This window comes from Ictalurus furcatus, chromosome 16 (assembly GCF_023375685.1).
Source record: "Ictalurus furcatus strain D&B chromosome 16, Billie_1.0, whole genome shotgun sequence".
Classification (NCBI taxonomy): Eukaryota; Metazoa; Chordata; class Actinopteri; order Siluriformes; family Ictaluridae; genus Ictalurus; species Ictalurus furcatus.
In genome coordinates this window covers 7,723,884-7,741,789 of record NC_071270.1, presented here as the reverse complement: position 1 = coordinate 7,741,789, position 17,906 = coordinate 7,723,884, and the positions used below count along the sequence as shown (strand labels likewise).

General features: G+C 39.9%; 2 protein-coding genes across 3 annotated transcripts in view; one reads left to right on the top strand and one right to left on the bottom strand.

The window, feature by feature from the left end:
• The window catches only part of LOC128620580 (unconventional myosin-XVIIIb), a 117,887-nt gene extending 115,284 nt beyond the window's left edge, over positions 1-2,603 (top strand). For both annotated transcript variants that reach the window (XM_053645742.1, XM_053645741.1), the window contains exons 42-43: positions 1,033-1,212; positions 1,313-2,603. In XM_053645742.1, coding sequence (XP_053501717.1) covers positions 1,033-1,212; positions 1,313-2,186 — 1,054 coding nt within the window. In that variant the 3' untranslated portion in view covers positions 2,187-2,603. The remainder of the gene's footprint in view (positions 1-1,032; positions 1,213-1,312) is intronic.
• Positions 2,581-8,119, bottom strand: npm2b (nucleophosmin/nucleoplasmin, 2b). Its single transcript, XM_053645904.1, has 6 exons — positions 8,103-8,119; positions 6,981-7,098; positions 5,146-5,209; positions 4,970-5,052; positions 4,599-4,887; positions 2,581-4,518 (listed from the first exon to the last, which is right to left on the bottom strand). Exons 1-6 carry the CDS (start codon positions 8,117-8,119, stop codon positions 4,376-4,378), a joined length of 714 nt encoding a protein of 237 aa, XP_053501879.1. The 3' UTR covers positions 2,581-4,375.
• Between the last annotated feature and the right edge of the window lie 9,787 nt (positions 8,120-17,906).

Here is a 17,906-nt window from a genome sequence, read left to right as displayed (position 1 = left end):
GCTATAATCAGACAACACTTATTCTTTTACTTCCAAAAATAACTATTAAGATGTTTACTGGATAACTTAATTACAAAACATTCACACTACTGTCCTCACCTGTAATTCAGAATTATACCAACGTGGCATCAAATGAACATAAATTATTATGGCCACCATGTTATATTTAACCAGTCAGATGCAGGCTTCACAGAGGGTAAGATTTAATTTCCCATAACCAAAAAATGTAAATGTCATAGAACTATCCAACAGCATTGCAGCAGATGGCAGCACTTTGCACAGTTACCATGTTCTAGCAGGACTTAGTAGTTACTACCTTTTTGGTCATAAAGGTTCCATGGGTTTGAATCTCATTGTATCCTGAAAGCTCCACTAGCCATCTAAAAACCATATATATGTATGTATGTTTACATATTTGCATTGTGTGAATGAAGTTTGAATTCTGCTAAATGCTGCTAGAATGTTTTTTATTTGCTTGTTTGTCCTAAGGCAGTGGATGTGGAAACACATTATCTTTGTATTTACATGCCACTTGGGCATACTGTATAAAGCCAAGCCAAAGTGCCATGATAAAGCCAGGTTGGCACTGCTTATTTGAATGGCACATTTATTTATCACAGCAATTGAAAAACATTGTAATGGTGTTGTCCACTTAAATGTGAACCCCCAGGATCTGTGGATATTGGCAGGCATTGAGACCATGTTTTATTTTTTGCACAACACTATTGAAGCTGCTCTTCAATCAGCAAGTCATGCAGAGAGACTTCCAATATTGATGGTGCTTCAGAGACAAGGAGTCTCTACTAATGAGCCCATGGTTCACTTAATACACATGTACAGCTGTGTATTACTGAGGATATCAAAGGCAATATCTAAATCTTTCAGTCTTGCCAACATGTGTATGCTGGTGCACATGTGGCTGATGAATGATTGTTACTGGGTTTGTGAATTACCAGCTCCTGTGTTTGACAATGCAAAAGTAGAGGGTTTTTAAAATAAAATGCTCTAAACAACACTATGTTCTTGTGGCAGGGACAACACATCCAGCGTGCACTCCAGTATTGGCACAGAGGACTCTTGTAGGGGCATTCAGCAGTGGCTGGGGGTGCCACATGGTGGTCACAAGGATTATGGGGTTGGAGTCTCTTCCTATACTGGAAACACATCTGGCCCCCAGTCAGTCACAGACACAATGAGCACCTACAGCTTCAGGTAATTACTTTAGACCCATTATTTTTTATTTTATTTTATTTTATTGTATTGTTAGTATTTAATAAATAACAATGGACTTCTTCCATTTCTACTTTACCAGATCATGTTCTCAGGAATTGGAGGATGATCTTGCTAGAAGTGCTAGAATTCTGCCCAGGGCATCATCCTCAACTGCATTATCTGAGCTGTTGGAGGGCTTACGTAAAAAGCGGACTGGGTGGGACAAAAGTTCAGAGGTGGATGAGGGCAGTACAGTGTCACTACCCATTTACCAGCCCACAGCAGCCTCTAGCCTGCGTCGCCGAGCCTTCACCCTCTTGCCAGACACAAATGAGGGCCTGGAGGAAGCAATGCATCCAGGCATCCTTAAAGTGCCCAGCCCTCTGCTGACCCATGCTTCCAGCCTGCGCTCCCTGTCTGAATCCATGCCATCAGTCCCTTCAGCCACATCCATGCTGTCTTCTGTGAAAATCTCCAAACTCTCTATTCCAGAGGAACTGGAGGGGGACCCTGGTGCCAAAACCTTGCCTGGCCTAGGCACCCATCATCCAGTCCGCCATCAGCTGTTCAGGGGTCTGACTGCTGAAGGTGGTGGTGAGGCCCTACTTGGGTCAGAGCCACTTGTCTTTCAGAATCGGCGTCTTTTAGGAAATCCTGAAACTGACAAAGTGACGGTTGGAAGTGATTTAGGGGACACCAACTCAGACTTTGTCCCAGCTATCCGTAGATCACAATCAATAAGCAGCTTAGCAAGTAGCAGCTCCAGAGGGGGTCAGCGTCGCACCCTAAGTGTGCACTTTGGAGAACTGCCACCCTCCAGGTCATTGTGCAAGGACTCCGATTCAGACTCTTCTGATTCTGAAGGCACTCAGCACTGGATTGGTCCACAAGAAAAGAGGCTGGAGGCCGAAGGAAGTGAGGGAGATGTAAATTCAGTGATGAAAAAGTATCTGAAGAAAGCAGAGGTTGACTGAACTTAAGGAATTGGATGAGGACATTTTATTACAAATTCTAAGAGGCAGTGTGGAAATAAATTCTTCAATTGAATCAAAATTGACTTGACTAGTTTCAGTCATTAGTTGCTAAAAATGTTCTTTTACATGTGAGAAAAGGCACAAGAAGTACTCATTCTACCCAGCATGCAGTCACCCACATTGCTGAATGTGGAATCACAATGAACATGCTGCACATTCTACTCTGTACACATTAATAATAAATGATTTAAATGAAACAATGTTGTATATATTCAATAACCAGCAGCAAAATCATTTCATAAAATAATTTAAAATGATCAACTTGTTAGTTTCATAAATAATTGATTTGGCAAAATGAAGCATATACTCTGGAACTGTATTTAGTCTGCATGAAAGATAAGCCATGGCAGATTTTGGATTAGCATTGACCAAAAAAAAAAAAAAAAAAAAAAAAAAAAAAAAGGAATTCTTAAATTGCAGCATTTGGAAACCTTACAGTTGTTCAGTTTCCATATTGTCTTTTACAGCAACACTCATGGTAGTTATCCACATTAGCAGTAATTACTGATACATATATTGGTCAGGCCCAAAACTAACCTTTATTTTTATTCATGTTTAAAAACACACGCACAATTTTATATAGACATACATATATTTATATTAGGAGATGCACCAATACTAAATTTCTCAGCTGATACAGATAACCAATTATCCAGCATGATACCGATAGTTCTGCCTTTCATGCCTTCTCATAAATTAATAATGAATTTAAAATAACTCAAAGAAATGCTAATAAAACTACTCTCCATTTCAACAAGTTGTTTCACAGTAACTGGTCTCAAACAGAAAACACATTACTCAAATTAAACATTAACCTTCAGAATTTAATGTGTTAAAGTAAGATTGCTTTATTCTAAAAAAAACAAAAAACCCCTCCTGGTAGGCTCACATTCACTCACCACAAACAAAAGCATTTCTACTTCATTGAACCTCAAACTGGTAATATATAAACTTATATTTATTAATTGGATATGAAATATACTACTCTACAAATATTTCTGTGTAATATATACTTTGTCAACCCATCTTCATTTAAATCTTTCAAGGGGGTACTGGCACTTTAATTCAGTGCGAGGGTGAGGGGAAGTGCCGGGGAAAGAGAGAGAGAGAAAAAAAAAAAAAAAAAAAAAAAATTTTTTTTACTATGCCAAAACTCCCACTTCACTGCCACTCACTTCCTGTGTAAAGTTTTAGCAGTGCAGAGATTACAAACTACAGATTTGTCATCATTCCACACAAGAGATATCATCTTTACACACAGCACGAAATCTATGCGTTTTCCCCACACTCTTGATTGACAATATAAATCGGCCTTGATCAGATGTTTTTAAACTATTAGCTGATACATCGGTGCATCTCATGTATGTATACACACTTCTTTCCACTAAAATTTAAAAACGAGTGAATGCAACACAAACTCAGTTGTGGTACATAAATATTTTTTTAATTTAAAAAAACCCCACACACAAACAAAAAAACTAATTCAACAATCACTCCTTTATGTTAAAAATGGAACTTGCTTCAGATTACCAACACTGCACTTTGAAACAAGAACACAAGTCAACCACCTCACTCAATACAAACAGTATAGGTTTATTTAATACAGTCCCTTCCCAGCTGACAAATGGGAAACTTTTCTTTTGCAATTTTATTACTAAAAGCCAAGATATAGTTGCAATGCAAGGCAAGTGTAAGCATTTCAAAATCTATACCCCAAAAGGCTTTACAATTGCTTCAGAATAGTTTGCTTTGAATTAATTAGTTCAGCTGGTATCATTTCATCATTCCTTCCTGTTTGGTCAAACCTTTGCAGCCATTGGCTTTCTGCCCCTTCCTTTTCCCTGGGGAAAGAACAGCTGTTAAATTGTCAACTTAAATTTTAGATAAGTAAGATCAAAATCACTTTAGTCTTACCTTTTTAGGGGGATTATTTTCACCTTCGGATGCTTCACTATTTTACACACACAAATTTAGATGTTTAGTGGGAAAGCAGCATGCTAAAGTTGTTATTTAATACAGAAAAGAGCTCTAGAGCTTACCCCTCATCTTCCCCCTTTTCTGGCTTCTTTCTCTTGAAAAAGAACATTCAGACTGCTGTCAGAATACTGAAGCAACTTGAATAAATGAAATTAAGGTAATTTGAAGTTTGGCCTTACTTTTCCACCACCATCTTTTATGACTTTCTTCACAGGTGACTCTTCAATATCTTCCTCCTCTTCTTCTACCTCCTCCTCCATCTCATCATCCATTTCGTCATCTGAATAGTCTTCCACTAGAAGAGTATTTGTTCATTGCTACTGTACAATGCCTTTTTTGAAATTGAAAAGTTAAATTAGGTCAGTGTAAACTCACAGGCTACATGTTCTGCACCAACAAATACAGGGCCTGAGCCATGCTTCAGCCTAAAGGTCACAGGCGGATGCAAGTCTAAGCCAGACAAGTTGACCTGACCAACATTGATGAGAAATATCAATTCAAAGGTTTCATTAACAGAAGAACAGAAGAAAAGGAAGAATTCACTTACTGTAGGCATTGACTTGGCATGTAGAGTTGCAATTGGTACACATTTGGCATTGTCACCCTCCCCAGAAACTAATTCAACAATGTTAAACTCATCTTTCACAGTATGGCCCAAGCACATCTGAGAGATTTGAAAGAATATACTTTTCATTTGACTATATGAACACAAGTAAACTAGCCCATGTTATAGTTATGGAACTTACCGTTCTTAATGCAAGCTGGTGCTGATGATTTGTGTCATCAGTCTTGAAAGACTCTTGCTTGTTTGAATCATTTAGTTCACACCCTAAATTAAAAGCAAGAGGATTTGGCTAAAAAAGCAACCTGCCGAAAAGTCATGCAATGTTTAAAAATAAAGAAAGACAGCCAAGCCACCTACCCCATAGCGTTGACAGAGGTTTTTCTGATTTGCTCATCTTCTGACAGATCTTAATCTGACTGACCTGGAAATGTCAAAAGTAATGTCAAGACCCTTTAAAACACAGTATTGTGATTCAGCCTTTAAAATTAGGTTTACTTGTTTACAACAAAGAAAATAAACCTTTTGAACAAACAGAAAAGACAACCAGCTGTATGTGTATTTTTTTTCTTTTCTTTTTTTTCTTCTTTTTTTTTTTAAGTGGGTTGTTAATGTGTAGCAGGTGAAACCAATTAAGGTATTATTGTCTCAGCGATACTAGTAGCTATTTCAAGAGTATATGACCCAACTTGTGCAGTATTTCACAAAGCAATCTATCTCAATAAACCACCAAATATTCACAAGTGTAACTAATTTCCATTAATTTTTGCATTTCCTAATGGAAGGGAATCTTAAAACTCACTCATTCACTGGGGCAACATGTTCTATTGAAACATACAATCACTTCTAATATAAGCCTTATATAAACACTTGCCCTCCACTTTAATAGGAACATCTGTACACCTACATATTTGTGCAGTTATCCAAACAGCTAATCATGTGGCAGCAGTACAATGCATAAAACCATGCAGATACATGTCAAGAGCTTCAGTTAATGTTGACGTTAAACATCAGAATGAGGAAGAAGTGTGATCTTTGTGACTAACCGTGGCATGGTTGTTGATGCCAGATGGGCAATATATATATCAACAAATATATATATATATATATATATATATATATATATATATACACACACATTTATTATTATTATTTTTATTTATTTAAACATACATACATAGTTATGTGAAAAATTAAGTACACCCCATGAACTTGTTTGAAAAATGTTACAAGCAAACATTTGATCCTCTTTGAAAGGGTCTATTAATAAAGTTCTTACACTCTATCAAATAACATAAAATTGACATTTTGTAGTAATTTTCACAATTTAAATTAACAAAAAAACCAAAACAGATCAGTCTCATGGAAAAAGTAAGTACACACCTAAATTTATCACACCTTCAAATCCATAGAATCAGGTGTTCAAGATTGGGTGCCAGTGATCAGAACCTGCTTAGGGAGTGCAAGTGGAACCTGCCTTATTTATCCTCTCTCATATCTGGTGTCTTGTGTTCCCTTTGTTATTGTGGTGTGTGGTGTCATCATGCCAAGATCTAAAGAGTTTTCTATAAGGCCTTCAGAAAAAAAGTTTTTTCACCGTTGTGGGGACGTTGATTTGTTGGGGTGGTTGAAGAACACCAAGGCAAGCATTACAGGTATGCAGGATGATGAAAAACAAAACCAGTCTAAATGTAATATTTCAAACTAGATGAAACTATTTCTATAGTCAACTGCACTGTTGCAATACAGACTCGATGCAGAAGCAATTGCAGACAAATGTCTTTATTTACAACCAGAACTTAAACAGGGATCACGGTCTAAACAAGAAAAGCTATAATCAAGGTACTAAACATGAGACTAGGTTCAAAACATGTAACAAACACATGGCACGAAAACACGACCGCTAGCATCCAGGTAGCTCACATATACTTGGCGTCTGTTCATTTATCCAGAACCGAGGCATGAAACATGAAATTAGACCAGGACATGGAAACACTACTGTTTCGCATCTAGGTAGCTAACACATACATGAAGTCTATACAGTTATAATACTGCGCGAGGTGTGCCACAACACGAGTGGTTTAAATAACAAATGTAATTTACCTTGAACGCCGACAGCTGGTAAGAATTAATACACACCCTCGAAAACCAACCAATGACTAAACAAGGAGGAGACAGAACAGAAACAAACGCACATGTCCATTATAAACAAAGTCTCCATAGTTCATACGCAATCCACGAGTGTGTGCTTGCTCTGGTTTGTGCACGCGTGTGCCCTCCGGCTCTCCGTGCACATCACCGCCGCAGTGCCATCTGCAGGCGAGATCGTGACATACACATTATGTAAGTCTATGCTGTGAAGGTATGTATTATTTTATTTTCTGTTGTTTTAATGGAATCTTTTAACTTTAGGTATAGGTATATTTGTATATCGGTATATTTGTATGAAGTGCACTGCACTAATCAGTTCTTGCTTTAACTATGAAAAAAGACAACTAGTGAATTAGTCCACTACTTTTTAAAATTAGGTCTATTGCTCAACTAGTAAAAATTAATAGCCACACAACCCCTTAGACTGGCTATATAGGACTTATATCTGTTTATCTACTATTGAAAATATATAAAAGTAAGAAAGACAGTTAAGGAGACCTCCCATGATATTGTATCTAAGAATTTGTCTTGAATGTTAAGAATATACAGTCCCATCCAAAAGTATTGGAAAGCCAATTCTTTAGCTTTTACTATACACCAAACATACTGTACATTTGGGTTTGATATCAAAAGATGAATGAGATGATAGATCAGAACTTCAGCTTTCATCTTCAGGACTAGATCTGCTGCTTCTAACAATCTATTTCACCTATTACTACGCAACATTTTATTCACAACCATAGTTACACGTATGTCTGATGTTCCTTTCTTTAAACAGCTTGCCTATCAGCTTAGCTATATGATTGGCAAATAATCAGAACAGAAACCCAAGTTAGCAAAATCTAACATAGGGCCAACATAGATACCCAAAACAGATGCTCAGCCAAGGAAGTGACCTTGGAACTTGCCTTGTGAATGCATATTTTCTTTCACTATACTTGGATAGGGTCTGGATCCACCACAACCCTGAATAGGATAAAGTGGTTCGTGAAGATGAATGAATAACCACCTTGAATAATAGTATTCTTGAGTGACTTGTGTTCTTCAGTGAAACTCAGGACTGTACCACTGGGAGCTTGCTTGGTGAACAGATCTGAGTGGATAGGTCAGACAAAAATAATCCTAAAGACCACCATTAAAAGTATTTTTTTACAAACCCAGTGTACTCTGCCCTGATAAGCATTACCGGGACCCACCCCTGGAACCATGCTTGGGGGTTGTGTCCAAAGACAAAGGCAAACATTTATTGAAAAAATATTGGTTTACAAATACAAATATCTTACAAAAGATTTCATCAGATCTTACAAACATCCCCGACTAGCTTGTAGCCCGCTAGCATCACCTTAATGCTAGCCTTGTTTACATTTCACATCTATCTTATTTTCTGCTGTTTTAAAAGCAAATTTGTCGGTTGTTTCTCCACTTTTGAGTGCAGATGAGGACTCACTCGAGCTGCACATGGTGCTGTTGGAACTGGAGGCCGTGGAGAAACAGATCTGCGGCCTACTCGACAAGCATGCCCAGCTGCAGGAGCGAAGAACCGTGCTGGAAACAGCTTGTGCTTCCCCCTACAAATCCAAGGTAAGCATGCAGCGTGGTATTACCACTCCTAGCCCCTCTATGCCATGTGTTTCTCTGTGCAGGGAGCGTGCACCCAAGACGTATCCAGCCGAGGCCTCCATCACGCCGATGCCAACACACCATGGACCTTGGGTGCACCAGCAGCGGAAGGAGTGGGCCATACCATGGGCGAGGACCTCTCCCCCTCCACCACCCCCAGAGTTCGAGATCCCAACCAGGAACCGCTTCGCCCCTCTCCGTCAGACCAGACCAAACACTGTGATCGTCGGGGACTCCATTTTGCGGGACGTCCACATTGCTTCATCTAAGGGTAAGGTGCGAACACACTGTTTTTCTGGTGCTCATGTCCTTGATGTCACTGCGCAGGTACCAGGGTCCTGAAGATGGACAAGAGCATTGGAGTGATCGTGCTGCACATGGGGGTGAACAACATCAGGCTGTGGCAGACGGAGGTTTTGAAAAGGGACTTCTGCAGCCTGATCGAGATGGTATGAGGCAGATAGCCCACCAAGAAGATCATCATCTCTGGACCTCTTCCCACATACAAACGTGAAGCTGAAAGGTTCAGTAGCCTTCTCGCTTTGAATGACTGGTTAATTTCTTGGTGTAATGAACAGAATCTGCTCTTTGTCAATAATTAGAATCTGTTCTGGGAGCGTTCTAGGTTGTTCCGTGCTGACCTGGCCTGCATCCCAGTAGCCTCAGAGCGGAACTACTGTCTGACAACCTGCCCAAGACGCTACACACCATGTGACTACCTACCATAAGTACATCTTCCAACAATAACAACATTTATCAAAATCAACATTCAATTAATTGTTCAGCACTTGGAGTACATTCTATAGAGACTGTGTCTGTTCCCCGAGCTATACAAATACATAGAAAATTCGGAAAGTTTGTTTTAGTAACCTAATTAACATAAAATTAGATCATACCGAACGCACATCCAGCACCTTTGATCTGAAGCTAAGACTATTAAATATTAGATCTCTTACATCTAAGGCTCTTACTGTTAATGAAATCATCGCTGATCAGGAATTTAACATAATGTGTTTAACGGAAACTTGGATTAAACCAAACGAGTACATAGCATTAAATGAAGCCAGTCCTCCTGGATACAGTTATGCACATCACCAGTATAACATATGTAGCCACAAAAAATAAATCAATTCTGCTAAATATTATTTACAGACCCTCAGGGCCATATACTGAATTCCTTAGTGAATTTGCAAATTTTATCTGAAATCTGGTTGTTTCTGTAGATAAAGCATTAATCGTTAGTGATTTTAATATTCATTTTGATAACCCGGAAGACCCTCTGAGAACAGTAGTTGCGTCCATTTTAGATTCAGTAGGGGTCAATCAGAATGTAATAGGACCTACTCATAATGGTGGTCACACTCTTGAATTGATACTAACATACGGATTAAATATAGAAAATATTGCAATTTTTCCGCAGTCTGAAGTTGTCTCAGACCATTATCTTATTATCTCGTTCAATAATACATATTGATCATAATATTTGCACTTCGCCTCGCTACCACGTAAAACGTGCTTTCACGTCAGCTACTGCACCGAGCTTCAGCAATAACCTCCCAGAGACATTTATTAGATTTGGATCACCGTCTGATCCTGGGAACTCGATCAGGCGACTGAATGCTTAGAGTCAACGCTCTGCTAGACAGAGTGGCTCCACTCAAAAGAAAAATAATTAGAGAGAAAAAGCTAGCACCCTGGTATAATGATCAAACGCGTACCTTAAAACAGACCACTCGACAATTAGAACGTAAATGGCGTGAAACCAAATTGGTAGTATTTCAAATAGCATGGAAGGAGAGTCAAAAGAACATTAGAAAATCTCTTAGTGATGCTAGAAAAGTTTATCTCTCCACCGTAATAGGAGATAACAAAAACAATTCAAGATTTCTATTCAACACGGTAGCAAAATTAACTAGGAATAAAACCACCACAGAAACAGGCACACAATCATTACATAGCAGCAAAGATTTCATGAATTTTTCCATTGGTAAAGTTGAAAATATTAGATGTGAAATCCAGGCTATTAAATTAAAACCATACAGTTTAATAACTAACCCTGTAGATGATAATATAGCAATATCTGATCAATGATTAGAATGTTTTACTCCCCTTAGAGAGAGAGAGTTTACTCCCCTACTTCATTAATCTCTTCATTAATCTCTTCAGCGAAATCATCAACTTGCATACTAAATCCTTTACCTACATGTTTCTTCAAACAGATTTGTCCTGGAGTAATTGAACCCCTTCTAAAATAATCAATTCTTCCCTTAGCACTGGCTATGCACCAAAATCATTTAAATTAGCAGTTATTAAACCCCTGATTAAAAAAACTGACCTTGACCCCTCTCAACTGTCCAGCTATAGACCTATATAAAATCTCCCCTTTTTCTCCAAGATATTTGAAAAGGTTGTAGCACAGGTCTATGCTCGTACCTACATAGGAACAACATTCCTGAAACGTATCAGTTGGGATTTAGACTTCATCATAGCACAGAGACAGTGCTGGTTAAAGTAGTGAATGACCTACTACTGGCCTCTGATCAGGGTTGTGTCTCCTTGCTTGTATTATTTGACCTTAGTGCAGTTTTTGATACTATAGATCATACTATTCTCCTTGATAGATTAGAAAATGTTGTTGGCATTATGGGAGCTCTACTGGCTCAGGTCTTATTTGACCGATCGCTATCAGTTCGTACATGTAAATGGTGACTCCACACATACCAAAGTTAAATTTGGTGTTCCACAAGGTTCTGTTTTACGCTCACTGCTTTTTACTTTATATATGCTACCTCTAGGTCAAATTATTTGTAAACATGGAATTAGTTTCTGCTGCTATGCTGATGATACACAGCTGTATGTTTCAGCAAAGCCAGACAACAGACAGCAGCTTAATAAAGTTGAGGAATGTGTAAAAGACATTAGAGGTTGGATGCTTATTAACTTCCTCTTACTTAATTCTGATAAGACAGAAGTACTTGTACTAGGACCACGTGTAGCCAGAAGTAAGCTTTCTGATTACATAGTAACTCTGGATCTCTGGATGGACTTTCCGTTTCGTCATGTGCAACAGTAAAAGATCTTGGAGTGAATATTGACTCCAGTCTTTCATTTGATGCTTATGTAGATAATATTACTAGGATAGCCTTCTTTCATCTCAGAATTATTGTTAAGATAAGAAATATATTGTCACTACATGATGCATAAATATTAGTTCATGCTTTTGTCACCTCTAGACTAGATTATTGTAATGCCTTACTATATGGATGTTCCAGTAGGAGCATAAACAAACTCCAGTTAGTCCAGAATGCAGTTGCTAGAATCCTAACTAGAACCAGAAGATACGACCACATCACCCCTATCTTATCCACACTGCATTGGCTCCCAGTGAAATCATGCATTAATTAGGAAATACTATTATTGACCTATAAAGCACTAAACGATCTTGCACCACAGTATCTAAGTGAACTTTTGGTTTTCTATGATCCACCATGCCTACTTAGATCAAAAGGTGCAGCCTATTTGTCGGTACCTCGAACAGTGAAGGCTACAGCAGGGGTAAGAGCTTTCTCTTACACAGCCCCACAATTATTTGAACAGCCTTCCAATTAATGTTCGGGACTCAGACACAGTCAAAGTGTTTACGTCTAGGCTTAAAACATATTTGTTTACTCAAGCCTACAATGAGTAGACTTTCCTTTATGCAAAGCACAGTTTTACTAAACAATCTCTCCCTCTCTCCTTCTGCCGAGCCACATGATTTTATGGAGATACTAGAGATACTGATCCTTTCTTCTCTCTGGACCTGCCTCATCCCTTCCTCTGGATGGAGCTCTAATCAACTCCAATTACAGATGAACATTCTCACTGTGGTTGCTGGGACTATGGTTGCTTCTAAGGCCCCGGAACTGCAATTACAACATGCAGTTTTGCACTCGGGTCTCCTTTGAACAGTGAACTAGTTCAACAAACAGACTTCACATTAAACCATAATGAACTTTCCTTTACTTTTACACTATCCGTTGTTACCCAGATGAGGATGGGTTCCCTCCTGAGTCTGGTTCCTCTCAAGGTTTCTTCCTCTTAACATCTTAAGGAGTTTTTCCTTGCCACTGTCGTCACCGGCTTGCTCAATTGGGATAAATTCACACATTTAAAATCTGTATCCCGTGTTTATGTTTCTGTAAAGCTGCTTTGAGACAATGTCCATTGTAAAAAGTGCTATGCAAATAAAATTGAATTGAATTGAATTGAAGCATCAGGCAACTCAAACACCCACGTAACCCAGCCAGACTAAGCCCTAAATAGTCAAATGGAGCCATATTGTGTGCTCACCACTTCCAAGAGGAAGGGTGGGGGTTAGGTGCAATGTCAGGAATGTGATGGACAGTCTTACATGGACTAGGCTCTTGCATTGGAAACTGGCATTCGAAATGTGGTATGTCACCTTTTTGATGAGGGGAAAGAGTGTGAGGTAATGATCCTTTCTGGGTTGTTTGGAAGACAAACTTACTTGCTGCTGCCAAAAGGACTACTTCTGTGTACTGAGTGAGGTCAAGGATATTGAGTCTGAAGTGACCATGTTCAAGTCTTCACCTGAAAGAATTGTGGCCAGAATTCTGTCGGTGCCTGTCATGGCAGTAACCCTAGATTGTGCTGGAAGACACCAGTGGTGAGGGAAGATGTCCAGTTAAAGAAAGAGGCTTACTGAGTAATGTGCACCTGATTCAGTTAAGAGGTATAGAAGAGCCATAAGACCTCTAGTCAAAGCAGTAGCAAAAATGAAAGCTCAGGCATGGGAGGAGTTTGGAGAGGCCATGGAAAAAGACTTTCAGGTGCCCCCAAAGATTTCCTGGTAAACTATTCAGTGTCTCAGGCAGGTAAGATGAACCCATGCACAAGCTCTGCTTTTCAAGTGTGGGGGAGTATTGACCTGTACTGTGGATATTGCTGAGCAATGGAACACTTTGAGGAACTCCTTAACCCAGTGTGTTTTGGGGATTTGGAGAAGGCCTGTGACATTTGTGCCTTGACATTTGTTGTGGAAGGTACTGCAGGAAGTATCTGAGTTGATACATTGTGTGATCCATCTCTGTATTAGTACAGTGAGTGTTGTGTGTATGTCCATGCATTAAGTTGAAAACATTGGTGTGGTGTTGAACTCTAAGTGGTGTCAGACTCAAAGGTGTGTCTTGTCTCTACTCTTGGTTTTCATAGGCATCAAGATGCAGCAAAGGTAACATTCCTAATTTGCAGTTCTCTTGGCATCATCCAAACTGGAGCTGAGTGTGAGTGTGTGCAGAGTGTGAAGTGGATGGGATGAAAGTCAGCACCTTCAAGCCTGAGGCCATGATTCTCACTTGAAAAAGAGTGGGATGCTCCTTTTAGGTGAGGGCAGAGAGCTTACCCCTGATTGAGGGCTTACCCCTGATTGAGGGCTTACCCCTGATTGAAGTATACTGGGATGGAAAAAAAGAGAGCATGGGTTAGGGTCAGTGGCAAGAGTAACAGTTAATAGTAACTGTACCAGTCAGTGTTGATAATGCAGAAGCTCGGATTATGGACAAAGCCCTCTGATCAGCAGACTCAGGAGCTACTAGAGAGATTATATCTCACTGTTGGCTTGGGAATGTCTGTGGATCCCCCAGGAGGAGCTGGAACCTGTAGCCAGGAGTAGAGAAGTGTAGCTAGATGGCATATTCTGTCTCCTCTGTCAGTCACAGCTACACTAGCTAGTGGGCAACTGTGATGTCATACAGTGGGGGAAATAAGTATTGAAAGCATAAACATTTTTTTCATTAAATATTTCCAATGAGGTTATTCACATGCAATCAGTTTTCACCAGACATCAGTATTTACTCAAGAAATCTGCAAATATAAAGAATTCACAACAGTCCATAAATAAAGTTATGTATAATAAAGTGGAATGACACAGGAAAAATGTATTGAACACACTAAGAAAAAGCAGTTCTCCAAGGCAACGTAAGGAACCAGCTGAAATCTGTAAGTAGTTTGAATGTAATTATACCTCCTAACTTTTCAAATTAATATCAGCTGGGTTAGTAAATTGATGGTCTATAAAAAGGCTTTTTGTTACCAAGGTGTCATACACCTTGTGTCAGAAACATCTCATAATGGATAAAAGCAAAGAGCTCTCCCAAGACCTTTGCAACCTTATTGTTGCGAAACATATTGATGGAATCAGATATAGACGTATTTGAAAACTTCTGAATCTTCCAGTAAGCATCATTGAGACCATTATCCGCAAGTGGAAGACAACATAATCCGTCATCAACTGGCCATGCACATGAGCTCCTCGCAAGATTTCTGACCAGAGAGTCAGAAGAATAGTCAGAAGAGTAGCCCAAGAGCCAAGGACCACTCAGAAAGAGCTCCAGAAACACTTGGAGGCAGCAGGTACCATCGTCACAGAGAAAAAAATAGGCAATGCACTCCACCGCCATGGGCTCTATGCACTCTCATGCCGCAAGACTCCATTACTAAAGAAAAGGCATGTCAAAGCTCATTCAAAGTTTGCTACAACTCAATTGGACAATCCTATGAAATACTCGGAGAGTGTAGTCTGGTCAGTTGAGAGTAAAATTGAACTTTTTAGCTTTCATAACAGACCATGTTTGAAGAAAAAATGGCACTGCACATCACCCTTAAAACACTATACCAACAGTGAAGTTTGGAGGTGGAAACATCATGGAGTGAGGCTGTTTTTCATTGCATGGTACTGTAAGACTTCATATAATTGAAGGAATGATGAATGGAGCCCTTTACTGGGAGATTCTTGAGAAGAATCGGCTGCCATCCACCAGATGATGTAGGTGAGACATGGGTGGACCTTCCAGTAGGACAACGATCCAAAGCATACAGCAAAGGAAACTCTCAATTGGTTTCAGACAAAATAAAAACCAAGTTGTTAGAATGGCCCATTTAATAACCTGACTTGAATGCAATTGAACAAAATTTAAAGACAATATGTTTAGAAGAATGGGGCAAAAAAACACCTGATTACTGCAGCCGATTCATTTCTTCATAAAGGAAGTATCTTTTTTTTTTATCAAGGTTCCTTTATTAGCATTTTTCAAATAAAAAATCCCCTGGATTACTTTGCGCCAATCAATATCAGAAATTGATTCGCCTAAGTCCGTCTCCCGTTTATTCTTAAGGAGATCTAGGGACGACAAATCATGCATGCCAAGTAGGTCGTAGATAACCCTTATTGTCTGCTTCCTGGCCAGTTTACATTTAAAAATTGCATTAACTGTGAATTGGAAGGATACAATGGGAAGGTGTCTGAATTTAAGGCCACAAAGCTTCTAAGCTGCAAATATTTATAAAAATGCGATCTGGGAATGTCATATTTCTGCATTACCTGCTCGAATGAGAAAAAAACACCATCAACATAGAGATCAGACAGTAAGACAGCCCCCTTTCTAGACCAAGTAACGAAAGTCTTATCCAACAAAGATGGGATAAACAGATGATTATTTGCAATTGGCCCTGTGAGTGACAAGTCCCCAAGAGAGAAAGATCTTCTAAACTGATTCCAAATTTTGATTGAGTGTACAACAACTGGATTAGAGGTAAAGCTAGACAGAGGTTGTGCGAATGGTAATTTAGCACACAGTAGGGCCACTGGGGAGGTGGACGCAATGGACGCCCCTTCCATAATTGTCCATCCATTGTGCTCTATCCCCACACGCCGGATTCCCCTAATGTCAGTATTTTGTCTTAGCGCCACAGCAAGTGGGTCTATTACAATGGCAAATAGCAGTGGTGACAGAGGACATCCCTGTCTTGTACCCTGCCGGAGCTTGAAGTAGGTGGACAAATTATTATTAGTACGAACAGCAGTCCTTGGAGACGTATATAGAAGTTTGACCCATGATATGAACCTGGGACCAAATCCAAACCTCTCCAGCGCGCTGAAAAGATGGCCCCACTCCACCTGGTCAAATGCCTTTTCAGCATCAAGTGAAAGCACTATTTCTGGGGTACCAGGTGGAGAGGGGCTATAGAGGATATTGAAAAGCCTTAACATTCCAGCTCATGAAATTAATCATACTACCATCCAACCCTCTGGGTATACTGAAGTCAATCATACTTAGAGAAAAAAAAGGTTAGACATCTGAGCCCTACAGGGAACCTAGAATGACAGTAGATGAGCCACAACACAGATGTCTGGCCAATTAAACACAATAAATGACAAAGTCTAGTACACCCTCCCCATAACCCCATGCCCAACCCCACCCCCCACAGCACCTACAGGAACAGGGTGCTCACCGTACCCTCCCGAAACAAATCCACACATTCAGTGATTGTGTGGAGGAACTCTATAGAGCCTACTGCTCAAGCTCCCACCGAACCCCTGGTATGAAAAGTAAACTCAAAAAAAAAAGTGCGTCCTATCACAGTGTAGAAGCATACACCCTATCATAGCGTATATAACAGAAAATAAGACAGTGGTGTTGATCATCCTCCTTATTTCAGTAAAAGTCTGATCAAACAGTTATCATCCAGTCAAAGTTCAGAGACAATGAATTAGCCAGGGCAATGTTACTCACTCAGCCCTCTACAGTAGTAATGATATTCTTCTTGACGTAGCTCATCGCTTTGCTTGCATCTATGAACTCCTTTTCCTCTCCATTGAACGTGATGCAGAGACGGGCTGGAAACAGGATGCCATACTCCCTGCCGGTTACGGAGCAACTTCATGACCTCATTGAAGGCCGCCCTGGCCTTAGCGACACTCGTGGTATAATCCGGAAAGATAGCAATCGTCTCACTGTTATGCCGGAGCGGGGCTCGAGAGCACGCCCGGCTCAGTACCTCAACGCAGTCCTGGTAGAAGTGGAGTTTGGCTATGATGGCGCGTGGTTTCCCATCCTTCCTCACAGAACCGAGGGTTCTAGGAGAGCGGTCCATAAGCACATCTCTATCCAGCTGTAGTATTTCTCTCAGTACTTCCGAGACCGATGTTGTAGAGCTGGATCCATCTGCCCCCAGAATTCTGATGTTACATCTCCTCAGTCTCCCCTCCATGTCCTCAAACTTATTTCTGAGTCCAGTCACCTCTACTGCCAGGTCATTCGCCGTAGTCTGTAAAACTGCCACTTCATCCGACCAGGTCGTTAGCCCACCTTCCACCTCTTTAATTGTAGCTTTCATCTGGTCAATTTCGGAGTGAATTGCGGCTGTATTGTTCTTTATTTCCGCTTTCACCGCTTGCAACTCGTTCTTAAGAAAGTCAAAACCTTCAGCAAGTGCACTTTTCAGCTCAGTTTTCATCACTGCAGCAACGTTGGCCCTTAGTGAAAGCAGGATATCCATCTTCAAGGTTT

Coding starts and splice junctions, on each gene's coding strand:
- npm2b (XM_053645904.1), bottom strand. Junction 5,210..6,980: donor ACTTTGTTTATAATGGACAT/GTGCGTTTGTTT, acceptor TGACATTTCCAG/GTCAGTCAGATTAAGATCTG. Junction 4,519..4,598: donor TGGTGCAGAACATGTAGCCT/GTGAGTTTACAC, acceptor ATACTCTTCTAG/TGGAAGACTATTCAGATGAC.